At 43.3% G+C, this 21,949-nt stretch overlaps 1 protein-coding gene across 1 annotated transcript in view; it reads right to left on the bottom strand.

Moving 5' to 3' along the window:
- The window catches only part of MICU2 (mitochondrial calcium uptake 2), a 71,202-nt gene that overhangs the window by 30,033 nt on the left and 19,220 nt on the right, over positions 1 to 21,949 (bottom strand). Inside the window, exons 2-4 of the mRNA XM_081199401.1 lie at positions 11,548 to 11,695; positions 652 to 683; positions 465 to 540 (exon numbers count right to left, since the gene is read on the bottom strand). Coding sequence (XP_081055527.1) covers positions 465 to 540; positions 652 to 683; positions 11,548 to 11,695 — 256 coding nt within the window. The remainder of the gene's footprint in view (positions 1 to 464; positions 541 to 651; positions 684 to 11,547; positions 11,696 to 21,949) is intronic.

The raw sequence follows: 21,949 nt of genomic DNA, 5'->3' as shown, positions 1-21,949 counted from the left end.
ATCAAAGGCACCCAAGTCTTTTGGAGCACATTGCCATGCAGATCTTCTCTAGTACCAGCTAGTCAATGCGTGGAGCAGAGCTCAATTTAATGATACCCCAATGTAAATGTAGCCCAGGGACCCCTAACGGATCCCTTGGTTTCCTATACCGTAGTACACTTCAAAAATTATTTTTAGAATTATTGCTCTCCAACATCCTGGTTTCCTTAAAAAAACACGAACCATAGACTTTCAAGTCTCACTGCTTGCTAACCAGAGTTCTTTGGGGTAATTTAATGAATTCGTAAATATGCTTCCCTTTCCTAAATTTACGTTCCCAATCTTACAAACAGCTACAATACCTAAAGAAATAATTCATTTCGGCCTCCACAGATCAATAAGAATTTCCAGACCCTGAGAATTCATCTTTAAAAATGAACAGTGTTCCCTTAGAAACAAATTCCACTAATGACTTAAGCCATTACCTTTATCTCCGAGGTCTCTAAAAAAAGTTGGCCCTGGTTTAGTCTTTGCAACATTTCCTAGAGTCGATTCTACCTCCTTTGAACAAACAAAATAAATACCAAGTTAGTCGTGAAACAGGAATCCATTAAAACAAGTAGCAGAAAGAACAAGTGTTCTCTTGAAAAACAGCAGGAGCACTTTGCTTACCTTTTTTGTCAGTTTCTTGGCTAAAGTTTTACCTGTAAAAGAAAAAAAAATCACTCAATCATCTGCAAGTCAAAACTTTGATCAAGTTCTGTGGCATTTCTTCAGATTCTTTTATGGGGAAAATGGAGGTAATATGAAACAGAACCAAACTGCCAACTTCAAAATATTCTAATTCCCACAATGCTCAGGAAAGCACAGTGTTCAGAACTAATAGGAACAGCCTGTTCAAATGCTCCTGCAATACGAACAAAAATAAAATAAAATAAAACTTTTAGGTAATTCTTATCCTTTTTATTAACTTAACTTTCTACTTTATTGCATCACCTGTTGTGCATAGAATCAGGATAACAAAAAGCAGTCATCATGGGGCAACAAAAGACTTATCATTGCAGGTTACAGTAAAAGACCATCACTGCAAACAGTGGTTGCCTTTGGGGCAGCAGGACCAAATGGAAATGATATGGCAAGCCATGGCCCCTCATGCTATGTTTTTGTACCCTCCCCTTCCTTAGGCATGATGGGGCGCTCCTGTCTCCTCCTTCACTGCTGCAGTAGTGCCAATGCAATGAGTGAGAACTAGGTAAATCATGTGAGATGGAGGCTTAAATTTGCCGTTAGAGAGTCTTTAAACCTCTTTTGTTGTCTACTGGTATTTCACTTTCCATTCTTAAGTTGGGAATAGAGTAGTTGCTCTAGAAGACGATAATCAGGCATCCGAACAACATGATGTTGATGAGATTAGTGAGGATTGCAGAATTACTGTATTTTTCGCTCTATAACACGCACCTGACCATAACACGCACATCGTTTTTAGAGGAGGAAAACAAGGGAAAAAATATTCTGAATGAAACAGTGGACGTATCATTTTTGTGCTTCATGCTGTGGCCACAGACATGTGATCTGATGGTGAATTTGGGGTAACCCAATGCAAAAATCCTGAGAATCCCTGTGGATCCATGCTTTGTAACCACGTTTTTGCACCATTGCAGCCCCAGGCAACAGTGGGTGCGTGATTTTTTTTGGGGGGGGGGACAGGCTGTAGCCATGGACATGCTATGTGCTCTGATGGTGAATTTTGGCTGACCCAATGCAAAGATCCTGAGGATCCATGTGGATCCATGCTTTGTAACCACGTTTTTGCACCATTGCAGCCCCAGGCAACAATGGGTGTGTGATTTTGGGGGGGCAGGCTGTAGCCATGGACATGCTGTGTGCTCTGATGGTGAATTTGGGGTGACCCAATGCAAAGATCCTGAGGATCCATGTGGATCCATGCTTTGTAACCACATTTTAAGTGGGGAGGGAAGGAAAAACACAGAAGGCTAAGAATGCAGGAGAGGGCTATAACGTGAGGAAAGGAAGGCAAAAGTTTTCCCCCACCCACCCACCCAAGCCAGCCAGCGTGCGCTCTCTCTCTCTCTCTCTCCCTCCCACCAGCATGACAGAAGAAAGCATTTTAACTGCATTAAGAACTATTTAGCAGCGAAACCTAAGCTTTGCCATCCCTTAAGAGGTACAGACACTGTAATCTTCCAGATCGCATGAATTTACAGGCAAAACACTGTTTAAGGATTTCATCCTTTTAAATGGAAGAAAGCATATTTGAATGCTGTGTGTCTCCAAAAACAAAAAGCAGGAAGTCAAATCAGAATTTTAAGCCGAACCTGTAATCTCTCTTCCCTTCACATACATTGTTCCCTCCGGAGCAGGGACAGGATAGAGCGACGCTCTGCTCTCCTCTCTACTTGCCTGGAGGGGAGGGGCTTTCCCTGCTCTTTGTTTGGACGCTCTGCTCTCCTCTCTACTTGCCTGGAGGGGAGGGGCTTTCCCTGCTCTTTGTTCCGTTTGAGCAAACACAGCAACGAAACAGAGCAGGGTGGGCAGTAAGACCCTGAGGCAGAATGAAGGAAAGCAGCTTCCTGTCTCACGGAGCTCCCTTCTCCCTGAAGCGCGGTTTGATTTTTGCCTCATTTTTCGGCTCCAGGGACACACATTCGCTCCATAACACGCACAGACATTTCCCCTTCCTTTTTAGGAGCAAAAATCTGCGTGTTATAGAGCGAAAAATACGGTATATTCCCTGCCCACTCCCAAACTCAACTCTTAATGGGGTAAGGGGAGTGGATAAGTTTCTGGAACATGGTCCTATATACCACAACAGAACGGAAGAGACAATTTTTACTTTCACCAGAGACCCAGTCAAGAGGCCAACTCATCCACTCACAGAGGCAGATAAGTTTTACCCATACTGCAAAACTGACCCCAAACATAGTACACCCTCCCCCACAACAAATATTTTTATTTTTTGTTTATTAAATTTGTATACTGCCCTATACTTGTAGATCTCAGGGCAGTTCACAACATAAAATTACAATATAAAAAACACAAAATGCATAAGAAAAACAAGAACAGAAACAAACTAATAACCCCCCCCCAGCACATCTAAAAGGGCATGAGATATCAATCAGCCAGAGGCCTGGTTAAAGAGAACCATTTTTGCCTGGTGCCTAAAGGTGTACAGTGGTACCTTGGTTCTCAAACGTCTCAGTTGACTAATGTTTTGGAACCCAAATGTCAAAAACCTGGAAGTAAATGCTTTTGAACGTGCCTCAGAAATCAAACGGCTTCTGCTGCGTGTTTTTAAATTTTCTCAATTGAATTTGCAGACAGCCCTTTGCGCCTTGGTTTTCTAATGTTTCAGAACTCAAATGGTCTTCTGGAACGGATTACGTTCCAGAACCGAGGTACCACTATATAATGAAGGCACCAGCCGAACTTCCCCGGGGAGAGAATTTCACTAACGGGGAGCCACTGCTGAGGCCCGTTCTCATGTTCTGGATCTCTTGTGGAGGAGGTACACAAAGAAGCAGCTAAGATGATGGTCGCAGGGTCCAGGTCGGTTCATATGGAAAGAAACACTCCCTGAGGTACAGCAGCCCTGAGCCGTTTAATGCTTTATAGCTCAAAACTACCACTTTGAATCAAGCACTTATTCACATAGAGAGGAAAAAGGTGCACACAGGTACAGCAAGGGGGAGGAGGCAAAGCCAGCTCCCTTATGACCACAGCCGTGAAGATGACTCAGTCCTAACTTGGGTTGTGTATCTTGTTCACAACAGAGCAGGGGTGGGGAAGTCCTGGCTCATGGGCCAAATGCATCCCCCTAGATTCTCTCCAGGGCACCACTCTCTCTCACTGCTGCTCACTCCCCTCCAATGCTTTTGCCTGGCTGGAACCTGTTGTTGAACAGTGACAAAGGCTCTTTCTTGCCAGGATGACAGAACTGCAGAGCTGGAAGGGACCCCGAGGATTATCTAGCCGAAGTGCAGTGCAGGAATATGCGGCTGCTGGTGCTGCTGCTCGCGTGAGTGTTGGGAGGACCGCTCCCTTTTCTGCCAACTCCATCCGGCCTAGGGGGCGAGGCCTGCACTCACCGCCACAGCATAAGAGGCCAGAGAGAGGCCTCCGGGACACGACTGCTGGTGCTGCTGCTCGCGTGAGTGTTGGGAGGACCGCTCCCTTTTCTGCCAACTCCATCCGGCCTAGGGGGCGGGGCCTGCACTCACCGCCACAGCATAAGAGGCCAGAGAGAGGCCTCCGGGACACGACTGCTGGTGCTGCTGCTCGCGTGAGTGTTGGGAGGACCGCTCCCTTTTCTGCCAACTCCATCTGGCCTAGGGGGCGGGGCCTGCACTCACCGCCACAGCATAAGAGGCCAGAGAGAGGCCTCCGGGACACGACTGCTGGTGCTGCTGCTCGCGTGAGTGTTGGGAGGACCGCTCCCTTTTCTGCCAACTCCATCCGGCCTAGGGGGCGAGGCCTGCACTACCATTACAGTTTAGAGGACAGAGCAGCTACCGGCAGCAATGGACAAAATAGTTCTAAATGTTTTAATTGCTTTTAATTTGCAGCACCTTAAATGGGGGTTGTTGTTTTTTATAATATTATATTATTTCATTATCTGCTGCAAATGTTAAAGATGTTTATATATATTTTAAGGTGTTTTAAAGGTGCTTTTATTGTTTACTTTGTTGTACCACCGTGAATGGTGGTTTTTATCTATGTATTTTTGTTTGTTCCATTTTGTTTTGTTTTTGGGGTTGAATATTGAGTGGGGTGGGGATTGGTTTTGTTTGGGCATAATTGTCTTTGGTTGTTTTGCTTTTTATTTTGTAAATGGAGGTTAGTATGAGGCCTGGGATTGCTACCGTGGAGGGGCGAGGGAGGTATGGCGGTGGGGGCAGATGTTATAGGCGAAGGGGATCGAGATACGGATATGCTCGTACCCCTTCCAATCTGCGCCCCATCCCGAGAGACGAGGGTAGGGTGAGCAAGGATTACTCACCTCCTTCACTGGTGTTGTGCAATGCCAGGTCTATAGGCAACAAAACCGCTACCCTGCGAGATTTCTTTATCTCGCAGGGAGTCGACCTGGCTTGTGTGACGGAGACCTGGGTGCGCGAAGGGGTAACTGTTACCTTACGAGAGATGGCGCCCCCGGGTTTCACCGTCCTCCACCAGTCACGGACTGTGGGCCGGGGGGGAGGGGTGGCAGTATTAATCCGGGAAAATTGTTCTTTCAGGGCTCTACCATCGCCATCGATCCCCGGCATTGAATGTGTTGGCCTAGTGTGGGGCTCCGAGGAGAGCTTGGCTGTCTGGCTGGTGTACCGGCCACCTAGCGCACCAGCAGCCACCCTGTCAGGCCTGCTGGAGGCGGTGGCCGGCTGGGCCTTGGAGTTCCCTAACCTATTGGTATTGGGAGACTTCAACTTCCATGCTGATGCCACTCCCTCCTCACAGGCTCTGGACCTGGTGTCTTCCATGGCGACACTAGGGCTCTCCCAGTTTGTTTCGGGCCCCACACATCAAGCAGGCCACACGCTGGATTTGATCTTTGGTGCCGGTATAGATGTGATCATGTCTCCTTCGATGAAGGTGCCATGGTCTGATCACTACGCTCTGAAAGCCAGGATTGACTTTCCACCCCCACCCTGCTTAGGTGGCGAGCCGATTTGGGCTCGCCCGCAGAGGCTGATGGACCCGGATAGATTCCGTCAAGCCTTGCGGGACCTTACCCCCCCTGGCGACTCATTGACTGAGCTTGTTGAGGGCTGGAATACCCAGCTCCTGGCAGCCATCGATGAGATCGCACCTAAGCGCCCTCTGCGACCCCGCAGAAACCGGGCTCCCTGGTTTACCGAGGAGCTTCGGAAAATGAAGCGGGACCTCAGACGGCTAGAGCGAGTATGGCGGGGTGCCCGTGACAGAGCCTCAAGAACATCTTATAGGGTTTTTATGAAAACCTATGAGATGGCAGTGAAGGCCGCTAAGAAGTCTTACTTCTCGGCCTCCATTGCATCCGCTAGCTCTCGCCCGGCGCAATTATTTAGTATAATTCGGTCTTTAACGTCCCTTGAAGGACAGCCAAATTTAAATAACAATCTGACACACAGCTGTGAGGCATTTGCGAGCTTTTTTGCGGAGAAGGTCCTGTTGCTCCGCCATGACCTCCCTGCCAATTTGGATACAATAAAGGAACTGGAGGCCCCTCGACTGTCCTCGGGTCCAGTATTGGACCACTTTGACCGGATATCTCCAGCCGATGTGGACAGATTCCTCCAAGCTGGAAAGCCCACCACCTGTCCTCTTGACCCGTGCCCGTCATGGCTGATTAGAGCGTGTCCAGACGAGGTGCGGGGCCCCCTGGGGGATATCATCAATTTGTCCCTTGGCACTGGGATATTCCCAGGGGAACTGAAGGAGGCGGTGGTGCGTCCGCTCTTAAAGAAAACATCATTAGATCCCTCAGATCTATCCAATTACCGCCCGGTCTCGAATCTTCCATTCCTGGGTAAGGTGATTGAGAGAGCGGTTGCTGAACAGCTTGGTAGGTTTCTGGATGAAACATCTGCTCTGGATCCATTCCAGTCCGGCTTCCGCGCTGGTCATGGGACCGAGACGGCTCTGGTCGCCCTAAGAGATGATCTCCGCAGGCAGCTGGATCGAGGCGGGTCGGGGCTGCTGATTCTTCTAGATCTGTCAGCAGCCTTTGACATGGTCGATCACGAACTCCTGGACCACCGCCTTGCCGACGTGGGGATCCAGGGCACAGTCCTTCAATGGCTGCGCTCGTTTCTCTCTGGTCGGGGACAGAGGGTGGCGCTTGGGGGGGAATTGTCATCACGCCACTCCTTGGTGTGTGGAGTGCCTCAGGGTGCAATTCTCTCCCCGATGCTTTTTAACATCTTTATGCGCCCCCTCGCCCAGCTTGTCCGGAGTTTTGGGCTGGGTTGCCATCAGTATGCTGATGACACCCAACTCTATCTGTTGATGGATGGCCATCCTGACTCGGCCCCAGACACACTGACCAGATGTTTGGAAGCTGTGGCTGGATGGTTACGTGGGAGCCGGTTGAAGCTAAATCCTTCGAAGACAGAGGTCCTGTGGCTGGGACGGGACGATATGGGATCGAGGGGGCAACTCCCATCTCTTGCGGGGGTGCAATTAGTGCCAGCACCGGCCGTTAAGAGTTTGGGTGTAATCTTCGATACCTCCCTCTCTATGGAGGCGCAGATTACAGCTATAACAAAGGCGGCATTTTTTCATCTCCGCCAAGCTAAGCAGTTCGCCCCTTATCTCTCTCGTCCTGACCTAGCCACTGTGATCCATGCGACGGTCACCTCCAGACTGGATTATTGTAACTCGCTCTACGTGGGGCTGCCCTTGAGACTGACCCAGAAACTCCAGCGGGTGCAGAATGCCGCGGCGAGACTCCTTATGGGGTCTTCGCTGCGAGAGCACATTCATCCGGTATTATACCAGCTGCACTGGCTCCCGGTGGAGTACAGGATCAGGTTTAAGGTGCTGGTTTTAACCTTTAAAGCCCTATACGGCCTAGGACCCTCGTACCTACGGGACCGCCTCTCCTGGTATGCCCCACAGAGAAACCTACGGTCTGCAAATAATAACATCCTCAAGGTCCCAGGCCTCAGAGAGGTTAGGCTGGCCTCAACTAGAGCCAGGGCCTCCTCGGCTGCGGCTCCAAACTGGTGGAATGCTCTGTCACAAGAGACTAGGGCCCTGCGGGACCTGACATCTTTCCGCAGGGCCTGCAAGACAGAGTTGTTCCGCCAGGCTTTTGGTCAGGGCGCAGCCTGACTCCCTCCTCTGGCAACCTGCTCAGAATTTTGCTTAATTGGTTGCCATCAATTTGATTTAATTAATTTTTATAATGAAATATTTTTAGATTGTGTGATTATTTGACTGATTATTTGATTGTTGTTAGCCGCCCTGAGCCCGGCTTTGGCTGGGGAGGGCGGGATATAAATAAAATTTATTATTATTATTATTATTATTATTATTATTATTATTATTAGGGGATCGAACCTGTGCCCTTGGTGTGGTCAACACCATGCTCTAACCAACTGAGCTGATGTGGGAGATTTGGGATGTGGGAGATTTGTAGAACCTTCTGGCTCGTGTGTGGCAGGAATGTTGCATCTGCTGCTCTGTTCACTTTTGCAGACGGCCCTGCCCACCCCTGGCATGAAGGTCCTGGAAGATTGCTTGTGAGGTAATATGTCCCACCCTTGCACTAGGAAGTATGATGCAGTGTTGGGAGAGTTGGGCAGAATGTGATCTTAACCAGGCTGCTATCAATATTCACAAGACTGTCGAGAATAACGCAGCCCAACGTGAAGCCCTCTGTTCTGATTCAACATGCCTTCTGGATACACTTACATTAAAACACCCATGAGCACATTTACAACTCAGCTGGGCTTCAACCCTTCAGTTGCTTTAATGGTGTCCAGGGTCCTGTAAGTTCAGGAACAACACAGGAGGGGAGCAACTTGACTCTGAACACTGGAATGATTTCAGGGAAAGGGTACTAGACAATAAGAGGCAGAATCAGTTACACAAAAGATTATGGGTGCTAGAAAAACCCAATAAAACAGCTTGATATGTGAGATTTATGGACATGTGACAGAGGAGAAAAAAAGTAAGTCTCGAAGCAAGAGATTTCAGCAGCGAGTTATAAATATTACTACTCCAAAGCAGTGCCACTGATTCAGTGAGACTGCTGTAGAATAAATGCATTTTAAAACTTCAGCCTTTTTTCAGGTGGGGAGAAAGGAGGGAAAAAACGTTCTTCCACTGTGTCTTTTCCACAGTATTCCTAGTTCCTGAATGCAAAGGGTATGTGAAAGCTATCTGGCGCGACACTTTATTGCAGCATTCCATTACACAGTAGAAGTACTGGGAATCAATTTATAATCTTGGAATGCATCTGGGGATTGACACCAAGTAGGTTCGGCGAAAGACTCAACTCTTCTACAATTTTATCATCTTCACTCTGAGTACGTTTACTCATGCAAACCAAAGGCCAAGTTTCATCATCTTATTTACTGCAATGAAATGTAAACTTCAACGCTCTAAAATACAATGTTGCTTTCCCCCCCCTCTTTTAATTGTTATGTGCATGAAAGAATGGAAACTACTTCAAGCCTCAGATCTTCCAAGCCTGCGATGGAATTTTGGCTCAGGAAATAAAACTGAATGTTTTTCAAAACATCCCCACCTTTCTTGGAGATTCCATTATATGGTTTTTAAACAGAAGAACGATGAAGCACCAACCAGGTACAGGTACATTTTGTTACGGGCAAAGGGCCATTTCCGGCCTTAAACGTAAAGGTACACATACAAGCAAAAATGATTTTCCACAGGTCAAGAGAGTAAGTGTTAGCCGACAATTGCACCCACGTCAAGAGTAAAAATTTCAGCTTTATACTGCTGTAGGTAGGTGTGGTCTTTTGCCATATAAATTTTAACAATAGACTTTTCTGCCATCTATCATCTCCCCGCACTAATGTTCCAAATTAAACTTGACATCAGTGCTGAATTAGTAGTATTATAATGGTGATGGATTAAACTAGTGTACTTTTGCGTAGAGCTTACACACATTATTTCCATGCAGCTAAAAAGAGCTTACAAGTGACAAAGGATGCTTAGAAGAAGAAAAACCTTTTGTACAATGGGAATCCTCATCCAACTATTAGCGATGAAGTTAGAATGCCAAATGAGAAGAGGAAGGTGTTAATTCTTTTCCTGAATTTTTCTGTAACTTGAAGTTTTCTTTACCTATTATTTAGGTAGGGCAACACCAGGCAAATTAGAACTATAAATCCCACTTGCATACATTTTCCACTTGTATTCCCCAGTGGCTGGAAGCAGCTCTGCAGTATTTTAGGCAGGAGTCCTTTACCATATAGGAATTGAGAATGGGACCTTTTGCATGCACAGCATGGGCTGTGGAAGATGTGTCGCTTTATTTCCCTCTCTCCCCCACATGTGCCTCAAAGTAGTTTTATCCTGCCATTTCTTCTGCTTTTCTCCTTTCACAATTTGTACCCAGCCCCCCCCCCAACCAGCCAGACGCTTTTCATCCTCTTCTTCCTCTTGTAACAGGTTTTCCCTTTTTGCAGCCTCTTCCTCCACATTCCCAGTCTTTATCATATCACCACCACCACCACATACAGTGGTACCTTGGTTCTCAAACACCTTGGTACTCAAAAACTTGGAACCCAAACACTGCAAACCAAGTGTTCCAGTTTGCGAACTTTCTTCAGAAGCCGAATGTGCTTCATTTTGAGTGCCACACTTTCATTTTGAGTGTTATGCTGAGGTCTGTCTATTTATTTTACGATTTTGTTTTTGCGGCTCTCTTTATTTTGTTTTTGTGACAAAATTATATGTATGTAGACCTGTGTCATAACTGTAGCCAGTGTCATAACTATACCCCCAAACATTTTGTGAATCTTTGTACTTTTGTCCATTTACTATATTTATTTTTCCCAATTTGAATGAGAGTACCCCTACACATTTTTTTAGCAAAAAAGCACTGGCTATACAGTGGTACCTCAGGTTACATACGCTTCGGGTTACACACTCCGCTAACCCAGAAATAGTGCTTCAGGTTAAGAACTTTGCTTCAGGATAAGAACACAAATCGTGCAAGGAGTAAACACATGTCACATCTGCAGCCATACCATATTTTTCCGTGCATAAGACTAGGTCTCCCCCCCCCCCCGCAAAAAATGTCAAAAATCAGTGGGCTTCTTATACACGGATGGTGCCGAGGGTGGACTGGCTGCGATTGGTTGTTGCCCAAAAAATAGGGGGCGCCTTATACATGGGGGCGTCTTATAGATGAAAAGATATGGTATACAGTGGTACCTCAGGTTACATACGCTTCAGGTTACATACGCTAACCCAGAAATAGTACCTCGGGTTAAGAACTTTACCTCAGGATGAGAACAGAAATCGTACGGCGGCAGCAGGAGACCCCATTAGCTAAAGTGGTGCTTCAGGTTAAGAACAGACCTCCAGAGCGAATTAAATACTTAATCTGAGGTACCACTGTACTTTAATCTTCAATCCACATACAAAGAAGTGAGTCTTCCCAATTCTCACCTGGGAGAGCTTCCCCCTTCCTCAGCCTCATCCTTTATACCTTGTGTTCTTTCTCACCCTTCACTTGCACTTGGTTGGCCACTGTCAGTTTCATCTCTTTCCTGCTGTCCCCACAACATTGCATGGTTCAGCCTCGACCCTGCATTTCTCTCTAGTTAATTTTCTCTTCAATGTGTACCCATGTTCTGAGCCTGCTGGGAGCTGCTGTAATCGGTTCAATCAATAGGCTGTATCACGGCCATGCAATGGGGTACAGTGCCGAGGGTTGCCCAAAAGAGGGCTGAGGCCCACTGGCAATCTCCAGTCCCCATGCTGGAAATACCCTGGGCTAAATTATTCTGCAAAGAGAATAACAACTCACAAATTAACAGTCATTTAACAGCAAAGTTGAAACAAACAAACAAAAACCCTCCAGAAACTTACGTCCCGATTTGTCAAACATCACTGAAAACAGGAAGTCCCTTGGAGTCATGTAATATTCGCCTTCGTATTCCAAGGAAGCAAACTGCATAAAACGTTGCTTTCGGATGGACAGCTTTTCCGCCATCTCTTCATCGACATTATCCTCCTTCTGAAATACAGGGAGAAAGTAGCACACAGTTAAACTCGCAGACTGTCACAATCAGCAGCCATGAGTTAACGAACGAAGTTTAAAGTTCTTTTGTCAAGCAGCATTCCTCCTCATTTTGCAGCAGCAAATCATTTTTGAAACTGAGGGGACTTTCCACAGCAGTTTGCAAAACTGTGTGTGGACCCAGTTCAAATCCCAAATCCAACTGAGGGCCTGAGTTTTCCTGCCCCAGTTTTAAGATATGTGAAGATAAAAACTAGTACAGTGGTACCTCGCAAGACGAATGCCTCGCAAGACAAAAAACTCGCTAGACGAAAGGTTTTTTCATCCGCGATTTGCCTCGCAAGACGAATTTCCCTATGGGCTTGCTTCGCAAGACGAAAACGTCTTGTGACTTTGTTAAGCCGTTTAAACCGTGCTTCGCAAGACGGAAAAATCGCTAGACGGCAAAAATTGCGGAACGAATTAATTTCGTCTTGCGGGGCACCACTGTAATACACAATCATACTTCAGGGCTGAGTGCCAAGAACTATACACCACATTACATTTGCATCTCTAACACAAAAGACCAGAATTGTTAATATGCAAATTGTTTTTATCCTCTTGGATGTATTTGAAAATATGGTATACATATTCTGTTGCAAGAAGTCATTTGCTTCAGTTTGTGAATATCATTCATCTAGCCCATGGGTCAACAAACTAAAGTCCGCGGGCTGGATCAGGCCCAATTGCCTTCTGGATTTGGCCTGCGGACGGTCCGGGAATCATCGCGTGGATTGCCAGTGCGCGCATTCTTTGCCTCTCCCTCACATGATGATGGCGGCAGTGGCGATGCCTCCTCCCTCCACTGTCTGAGAGGGACAGTGGAGCAGCCCCCTGCTGAAAAAAACTGCTGATCCCTGATCTAGCCATATATTTGGGACTTGTGATTATGACTTTTCCTTCCTAAACAGGATTTCATGAATGCTGCTTTAGTTATCAGGTAAAACACCAATACTTGCAAGTTATTAAACTTCAGAATTCATATCATATTGCAATTCAGGAATCTCAACTAAATTATCCACAACAGATGGCCATCCAACCTCCACTTAAAAACCACCAGTGAAGGGGAGCTTTTGAGTCCGTTCCACTGTCAAACAGCTCTTACTATCAGAAAGGTCTTCCTGGTGTTTTGATCTAGTCTCCAATAGATTACCTTCTCCCCATTTTTCCTTGTCTAAAGTTAGAAGGTGAAAATGACAACGGGCTGGCAAAGTCCTTCGTCTTTGTCTTGTCCTCACCCTCCCCATGTTAATTTTTGTGTGTGCCACCCTCCCTCCCTCAACTCTGTGCTAAAACGAAGATAAAATACAAAAACCTCTCTCAAATTCAACTTCAATCTCCCCAATGGCTACGAGTTCCTTTCTTCTATGCCACTTACAATGGCTAAACAGTTGGTACCTGGAAGTCATGCCACACAGCAGCATGAAAATAAATCAACAGTTTAGTTGATTCTTGTGTGACATTTACAAATTTTGCAGAGGTGGAAGTTTAGTGCAACCTGCGTAAGAAGCTTATGCCAAGATTTTTAAAAACAAATCTATTTTTTGTGCATATCGCTTAAGAACAGATGGGGTTTTTTTTATTAAAAATCCCAATTATTCACTAGCAAAGCAATGCTTCTAAGAAAATATACTTCCAGTGAAGCGTGCATAAGATTGCAGTCCAAGCCACTGTCTGGTATTCTGCTCAGAAACTGAAGCAGTAATAATAATAATAATAATAATAATTATAAAAAAAAACTGCCCTCAACACCAAGGAGCTGCTTGCAGCCTGAAGAGCTTTGAAATCTTCTGGCTAGTGGTTATGGATATTGAGACACCAAAACCCATGAAGAGTTATCGCATTTCACTTTGTCTCAAGGCATTTATAGCCAACATTAATGACACAGTTTTGGACTGTTTAAAGCAGAATTCTTGTAAACGGCTGCTTGTCTTTGATGAGGAATGTGATAATAAAAAGCTGAGGAAAAAATGGAAAGAACTTCGTTTTTTCCACTGCTTCTGGAGATATCTTCTATCCTTTCATATTTTTCTCAAAGTGATAAACTGTTACTAATCTTTTAGAAGTTTTAGTAAGATGCTTAAGTGCTTATTTAAGGTAGAAGTGGAATGAAATCTTAGAACTTAGAACAGGACTAAAGTGCTCCAAATGTTCCCATTTTATGTTAGACATCTTACACCTTTTTCATAAGCCAATTTGTTATAACAACTATAAAATCTAGGACAATACACCTGTTCAGGGGTGGAAAAAAATATTTGTAACTGCACAAGCCCATTTGGACAAAAAACAAAAACAAAAGAAACTGGTGTACATGTGTGCTTGGGAATGCTAATTAGGTTAGTGTGCTGTGGGAGTGTGATTAAATATGGTCTCACGTGAAAGAAGTGGGATTATTCAGATTTATACAGCATATTTGTATCAGTTTTTGCCCGTCAAAAAACTTGCTTTCATTATAAAGCAGCAAAATAAAACAAAAGTCAGATTTTTATTTAAAAACATCTTTCATCTTGAATTATCTCAAAGATAAATAGGATTCACATTTTTCCCTTCCAAAACACACATGCTCTTTTATCTACTGCAATTGTTGTATAATTCTATTCGACTGGAAGTGCCAAGTTTTAAAAGTTCAATTCTATTTTCATATTTACTATATCTTATCCTAACCACTATGCAGCACTTGAATGCAGATCAGAAGTATTCTGAAATGTGTCAGCAGTCCATCCACAAGAATATCTCACTTGTGGTAATTATTACAAACAAAATAGTATCACATCATTTTTCTTTATTATCAAAGCTTTAAACAAGACATTTGTTAATGTCTGAGATGGACCAAGTTGTAAGAAAACAGAAGGAACCATAAAAGCCTAATTAGTTTGCTACTTTACTGAAGACTTGAATAAGAATTGTGAAGGGAGGAAATTAATTATGGAAAAACCAAATTGAAATAAAACCCTTAAAAGCATTGCCTCAGACTACTAAGAAATCCAGTGGATTCCTTACCTCCTCTTGCTTTTAGAGCAACAAGAGGCCAGTCTTCTTTATCCCTAGCCAAATATAGATCACACACTGAAAAGAATTCAACAATTTATGTCCAGCATATGGTCAGCCAATGTAGAGGTTTTTCTCAGCAGCCTGTTGCCTTCTAAAATAAATTACCCATACTGGCTTTTATTCAGTGTATCCACAGCAACGTAATATTCAATGCCACAGCAATACAGCATACTCTGAACTACTCAAGCTAACCTCCTACTCTGAATGCCACATCAATGGCAGTGCTTCAAGTGTCAATGCTATAAGGCAAGTGCAATGGCAAATAGATGAAAGCTAAAAAACAGAGTTGATATTGCATACTAATTCATAAAAGCTCCTTCCATTCACTATAAAAAACAGAGTTATTTCAAGGACTGGTAGCGAAAAGGGTCTTTTAAAGAATACTTCTATAAGGATAATTAAGACTGAACATCAACCAATTTTAATAATAATATACTGGGGGTGGGAACCCATTACACTATAGTGAAATGTGTTCGGTTAATGTTAAGGGTAGAATTTCAGCTAATGACTTTGGTTGTTTTATTGTGTCTACATACAGCAAGGGCGTTCCCACCTATCAGATGTTCCACAATAGCAAGGCACCAACCGAATTAATGAAGGATGGGGTTTCAACCTTAACTCTGGATGTAACTGCTTTTGTGGTTTTATGTTAGACATCCAGCGTTAACTGGGAATGTTAATGGCAGATCTCTAATAGTTAATGGTGTATTAGGCTTGAATCACTTCAAAGAAGTCTCAAGTGACGCACGTGTCTTCCCCTTCCATTGACGTGGCAACTGATCAGCTGCAAGGAAGCAATTTATGTCTGAGCATTTTTTGAACACACAAATACTCTGGGGCTGGCACAGTAACATGCTGCAAGGCAGCCCTTTTCTCTGTAAGTGTATTTTTTAATTTGAGCTATAAATCTGCTTAGGTTAATTGATTTTATTTGAAGGGGAGAGAGAGACAATGGCTTTCCTCATTTTGGTCTGCGTAGGAAACCTGGCCTGAGGCGGCTATAACAGCACATACACAATGTGCTTCCCCCCACAACAATCCTCTGTGAAGCCTATAAAATGTATCTCAGAGGAGAACAATGGATCTTAATCATAGGCCATTTAGTTCTAGCAAAGGAACAGAATAAAAAGGCTTTACACATTTGTTTCTTCAAATCTTAACACGTACCATAAATAATGTGTTAAGCACCTTGTTAGTTATTAATAATGTGATGTTCACAAGAAGCTGTGGAAAATAAGTTTCATGCATTTGGATCCATTTTGTAATCCATGTTAAATGCTTGGTATCTGCTCATTTAATTTTCTCTCTAGCATTTTCCTGCTTTTTGCAGTGCTATTTCCTTGTCCAGATTTTTACAATTTCCTTCCTTCCCTAGCTATACAGTACTTCCAAACCCATTACCCTTGGTTGCTGCTTGGGTAAAATGACCTCACAGACAGGTTGGAAATTCTGTGGGTACCTACTGCATCCTTTTCTGAAACCTTCCAATCTCGCTAGGGCAACCCACATCTTAAGTCATCTTTAATCTTGACTACAGTACTGCACTCTGCCTGGGGCTCCACTTGAATACCATTCTAAAACTTCAATTGGTTCAGAATGCTGCAGCCAAGTTTCTTATAGGGACAGCATATAGAATTCAAACTAACCCCATGGACGCTCTTCCTTGTCTTTCATATGACATGGAGGGGAGGAAAAGTCATATTTCTCTCTTCACCTCTAACTTTGTATATCAGGAGACAAACATAATTCTTCCGTACTTTGCATATCAGGTAAGATTGCACTTATTGGTCTCTCACTTGACGCACAGTAACAATGGACAACTTCAAACATTATAAAATTCCTACACGGAAACAATTCAGCATAGAAAGTAGCATGTAAACCATGTGTCCATGCAGCAACATGCACATTAGCAAAATAAGGTGGCTGCAAACCAATTCTCGCACATTCTTTTGCAATGTAAAGTTTAAAGCATCACCAAGTGCAACAAGGATCCCTTCACTGTTGATACAAGATATTAAAGGTCATGGTAACCACCAAGAATAGGGAGGCGATGCTTGCTATAGACGGAAGTTTGCAGTTACAATTGTATTTCAATCTTCCAACTGTACCCTGGAAGCTATTGCATTATGAATGAATATGTATGTCACTAGTATTACATGCTGGCTGCTAAAAAGCTTTACATGGTTCATCTTTTTGTTATTCTTTTTTAATCCAGCAAGCTCCAGCTTGGCTTAGATTTTTCCTGAAATATAAACTGAAGGGGTGGGGAGCAAAAGACAACTAAAGAGAACACAAAGGCAGGGAAGGTCCACAAGTTATAACAAGCCAGGAACCAACTTGTTTAACAAGCCATACATTTACACTCCAGCCTGCAAGTTATCACATTGAACTACTTCAGAATGACACTACAATAATCATTCTTTTCACACACTGATTTAAGAAGATATACACATGCAGAAGTGTGGTGTTGGTGGTTTTTCTTTCCTAGTGTTAGGAATAAACCAGATTTTCTAGGGAGCTAGCTTGGAGAGGGGAGGGATCCTATTCTCACCGACATATTCTGCTCTTCCCCCCTCTTCTCAGCCTCCAGGCAATGCTAAGTGGGAAAGGGACAGGTCTCAAGCCTACCTTGGAAGTCATAGCCTCGAACTGTAATGCCCTGTGGCACATTTAAGAACAAGTATTTATGGCACTAGCTACTGCAAACTTGACCACACTTAATCAAGTGCCTTGTGAAATTATATATGGAAGTATGATTTATAAATATTTAAAAGGCAAATATGATAAATGAAAACATCATCAATTGGCAACTACATATACAACTACTAAGATGGATGCATTGACTGCTATTGTTTTGTTAATGTGAGCTGGTTGGGTCCCCCTCTTTCCCTCTTTCCATAAATCTGCAATAAAAAATAATCCTATCCTCCATGAATTTGTGTAACCATGTTTTAAAGCCTTCCAAGTTGGTGGTCATCACTGCCTCCTCTGGGAGCAAGTACCATAACTTAAGTATGAACTGCATAAAGAAGTACTTTCCTCCTGAATCTTCCAACAGTCAGCTTCATTATTCAATGAAGTTGACATTGCCATTGAGCTATCTACTACAATTTGTTTCTACCCCCATAACCATCTGCATTTCTATTCAGAGTAGACCCACTCTGACTGTAAAATTGGATTGCAACACCTGAAGTTTGTAACAGTAGTGGCAAGTGGGGCAGTGTGTATGTGTATTTGTGTGTCAAATTGGCAGACACAGAAGCGGAAGTACTTTCTTTTCCTATTTTTTAAAATTATTTTCTTATTTCTTTCCTTTCCCTCTTTCTTATTCTTTTTCTTCTCTTTTTTTCCTTTGATAAGATATTTAAATTACGGTAATTTTATTTTAGGAAAAAAAGATATTTGATATTATGTTTTGTATTTTTCTTTATATTCTAATAAAATTTATTCTTTTATAAAAGGGAATGTCCTGTCCCTCCCCTCATCCCATTTTAATGAAACTGTTAAGTTAAAAAAAGTGGGGAGAGATGAAGCATCACAGAACAAACGACCCTTTAATATAAGAGAATATGAAGCAGTACATGTTAACAGAAAACTTTTTACACCTACTTTTGGTACCGCTAACAGAAGGGTTAAATCTTGACCCATCATAATGGACTGTTCAGAGAAAGAATTTGTCAGGTTTCCCTTTTCTAGGCCTCCAGTCCTACCACTGAAGTTGCTCTTATCAGAAGCTCCTGTATTCTTGGAAGCAGACTGATACTAAGTACTCCATTAAACTTCCTTGGGAGGTCCAGAATTCAAAGCAAAGCAATCCTTTTCACCTCCTGCTAAAGGTTTTCAACACTATTTCCATCTCGGCATTTTTTTTTCAAAAATAGTTTCTGTATAAAAATGTTTATTTGAAGAAGGATAAAGCTATGCGTGAAACAGGTTGAGTCAAGTTACACGTAAATTGGTGCCATCTCCTTTTGCTCAATAAATGTATCCAAACATCCCAAGACTTCAGGTACTCCTACATTTTTCCAAAGCTGTCAAAGTATTTATTTATAAATGGGGGTAGTATATTTAGCCATAAAGAAACTTTTGCTTTATTTTTTGCCAGAGAAGTTTCTACCAAGAAAAAAAAAAGGTTGGATAAGGCTCTTTTCAGTTTCATGTAATGTGGAAGGACCAGTGCAATATGTGGCTGTTTTTAAAGGAAACATCCAATTTTTTAAACGAACGAACTACAGACCTACTATTTGTAATGAAAATGCAGCACCGATTCAACTTTGATAGTTAAATTACCAGTTGTTGTTGCAATGGTGTACAACGTAGCTTGCACTGATTCAGACACGAAAACAACCTGACTGAGCTACTGTCCTGTTGCATCAGGTTGCTACTGAGTGTTCTTTAGAGAGTTCCAATGTGCAAGAGAGATCCCTATTAGACAGGAGTGTACACCTCTTCCTCTTCCCCAAGCTACTAATGTTCAGTCGTACCTCGGGTTAAGTACTTAATTAGTTCTGGAGGTCCGTTCTTAACCTGAAACTGTTCTTAACCTGAAGCACCACTTTAGCTAATGGGGCCTCCTGCTGCCGCCGCGCCGCCAGAGCCCGATTTCTGTTCTTATCCTGAAGCAAAGTTCTTAACCTGAAGCACTATTTCTGGGTTAGCGGAGTGTGTAACCTGAAGCGTATGTAACCTGAAGCGTATGTAACCCGAGGTACCACTGTATCTATAATGTCCCTGCCGGTGTACTCTCCTCACCCTCATCCTTTGAGGACATTGCTTACACCGTTGTTATTTGAATAAGTGAGGCCTGCACTGGCTCCTTCATCATACCCTAAGGCATGTATGAACGAGACCATAGTGTCTAAAAAGGCATTTAAGTCTACCCTGGGCATTTAATAGTGCTTCACAGCCGTTGCTGCCTTAGGGTCACACAGAACTGTCTGGAATGCCCTACACTGACACAACATAGTGGTAAATGAGTACACAAATAATGCTTTGATTAGGCAATGCTTTGATTAGGCAATGATGAAGTTAGTCCATGAAAACCTATGTGTTTGGCTGTTTTATGTAATACCTATGGTGAGACTCTCTGGGGTAGATTTGGGGGCATGAGGGAGCTGCAGAAGAGGGGAGAAGAGGAAGGGGAAAGTCCTGCATAAGCAGAACTCCATGCCTCTCAAACACAGAACAAGTTGGGTTCAACCCTATGCTTACACTTACAGAAGACATTTAGACAGGTGCATAAAGTCTCGTTGCGAGGACCTCCCATTTCTCCCATTTTCTGCACCCATTTGGCAAATAATGAAATAAGAAGCAGCAACAAGTGCAGCCTTTTTAAGGATTACTAAAGAAATAGGGATTGCCATGAAATTAAAAAGGAAAAGGCAGCAGTAATCCAAGTATGATTTGAAAAAGCTTTCAACCACTTTGCTCAACAGAGCAGCACCTGTTGAAAATAAAACAAAACCTCAAAATGTTCAAACAGTCCCTCTCTTTCGTCATTAATTCCTATAAAGGTGTCAGGTGTCTCAAAATTTAGAGTTCCTGCATCAATCTTTGTCAGGTTTCTGGAAAACCTTCGGGTCTTGAAAGAAAAAACACATGTTACTCCTCTCCAAAAGTGTTTGATATTGATTTTGTATTTCTGATGAGTAACAGAAAGAATGAGTTTCTAAGCATATTTAAAATGCAGGCAGATCTTTCTTTAAGGTGGGAATTTTCTTTTGTGAATTTCAGGCTGCATTCAGAGCATTCAGATTGTGAATTAAAAGAAGTAACTTGAAGCATGATGAAATAAAAGGTTCTTCTTGTGAGATACTGCTGAAATAGTTATTGTGCATATGAACCAAGTTTCCAACTACTTTGATTTGGCATTCTATCAGCCTCATGAAAATGGCGGCAGCAGCTAGAGAGCTTGCCAGAGGTGGGTGCTTGTCATCGGAGGAACCACACACAACAAAGGAGTAAACTACCTTGAACTTCTCAGATCGGAAGAAGAATATAGTCCTAAGTAGCAAGGCAAACAGCATTCATAAAATTATATTGAGTTAGTACACCTCCAAAAGGAAAATTACAAGTTCTTGGTACTGCGGGACCGTCTCCCTGCTGGTGAGATACTATGAACTTAAAAGGGAACAAATGTGTTTTGCATTACTGCTGAATCTAATCAGGCTGGAATACTACATATACATATCAGGTATTAAGTTCCGCTAAGCAGGGTGGGACTTTTGAGCAGCAGCATCTGGTAGCGCAGGATACTTACCTGACCTTCTGTCACTGGCATCACTGTGGTATCCTGGGGGGGGAGAGAGAGAGAGAGAGAGAGAGAGAGAGAGAGAGAGAGAGAGAAGGCTGGCATGGTGCAAACATATTGGTAGGTCTGGGTTGGCTCCACCAGCACATCTGCACCATGCTGACCTCACCATTACCTTACCCCTCCCAATATGCTACAGCATACTTAAAAGTGGAAAGTGTAATGCTGGTGGTCAGCAAAAGAGGTTTAATGACTCTCTCAAGGCAAATCTTTAAAAAATGTAGTAGAAACACTGACAAGTGGGAAACACTGGCCTGCGTGCACTCCAATAGGAAAACAGCCTTTATCAAAGATGTCATGGACTTTGAAGATGCTTGAACTCAGGACAAAAGGGAGAAATGTACTAAGAGGAAGGCGCATTTGGCAATCCCTCACCGTGATCGGCTCCCGCCCAGAAACCTATGTCCCTGCTGTGGAAGGACCTGTAGATCCAGAATTGGCCTCCACAGTCACTTACGGACTCACTGTTAAGACTGTGTTCATGGAAGACAATCTTACTCGGCTATGAGTGATTACCAAAGAAACAGCAGCAGCAACTACAGCAATGCCTCTGATGGGAGATCAGGTAAATGCTGCAGCCCTGATAACTGCTGCTTTTCAGTCAATGGTCACCTCAATTTATATTTTAAAACAAATAAAGTGATACATTTAAACATAACTACTCTGGTAAAGTAATCAATACTATTATACCTTTTTTTTGAGGGTGATATCCAACATTAGTCATACTGAGAATGGATGCACCTAAAATCAATGGATTTAAGTAACAAGTCAACTGATTTCAATGGTCCTACTCTCAGTAAGACCAATGTTGGAAATCACTCAATATCATTCATAGGCTACCCACTTCCCAT

This window comes from Podarcis bocagei, assembly GCF_964188305.1.
Source record: "Podarcis bocagei genome assembly, chromosome: 6".
NCBI lineage: Eukaryota > Metazoa > Chordata > Lepidosauria > Squamata > Lacertidae > Podarcis > Podarcis bocagei.
Note: the sequence above shows the minus strand (reverse complement) of the source record. Positions and strands in the feature narration are given on the sequence as shown.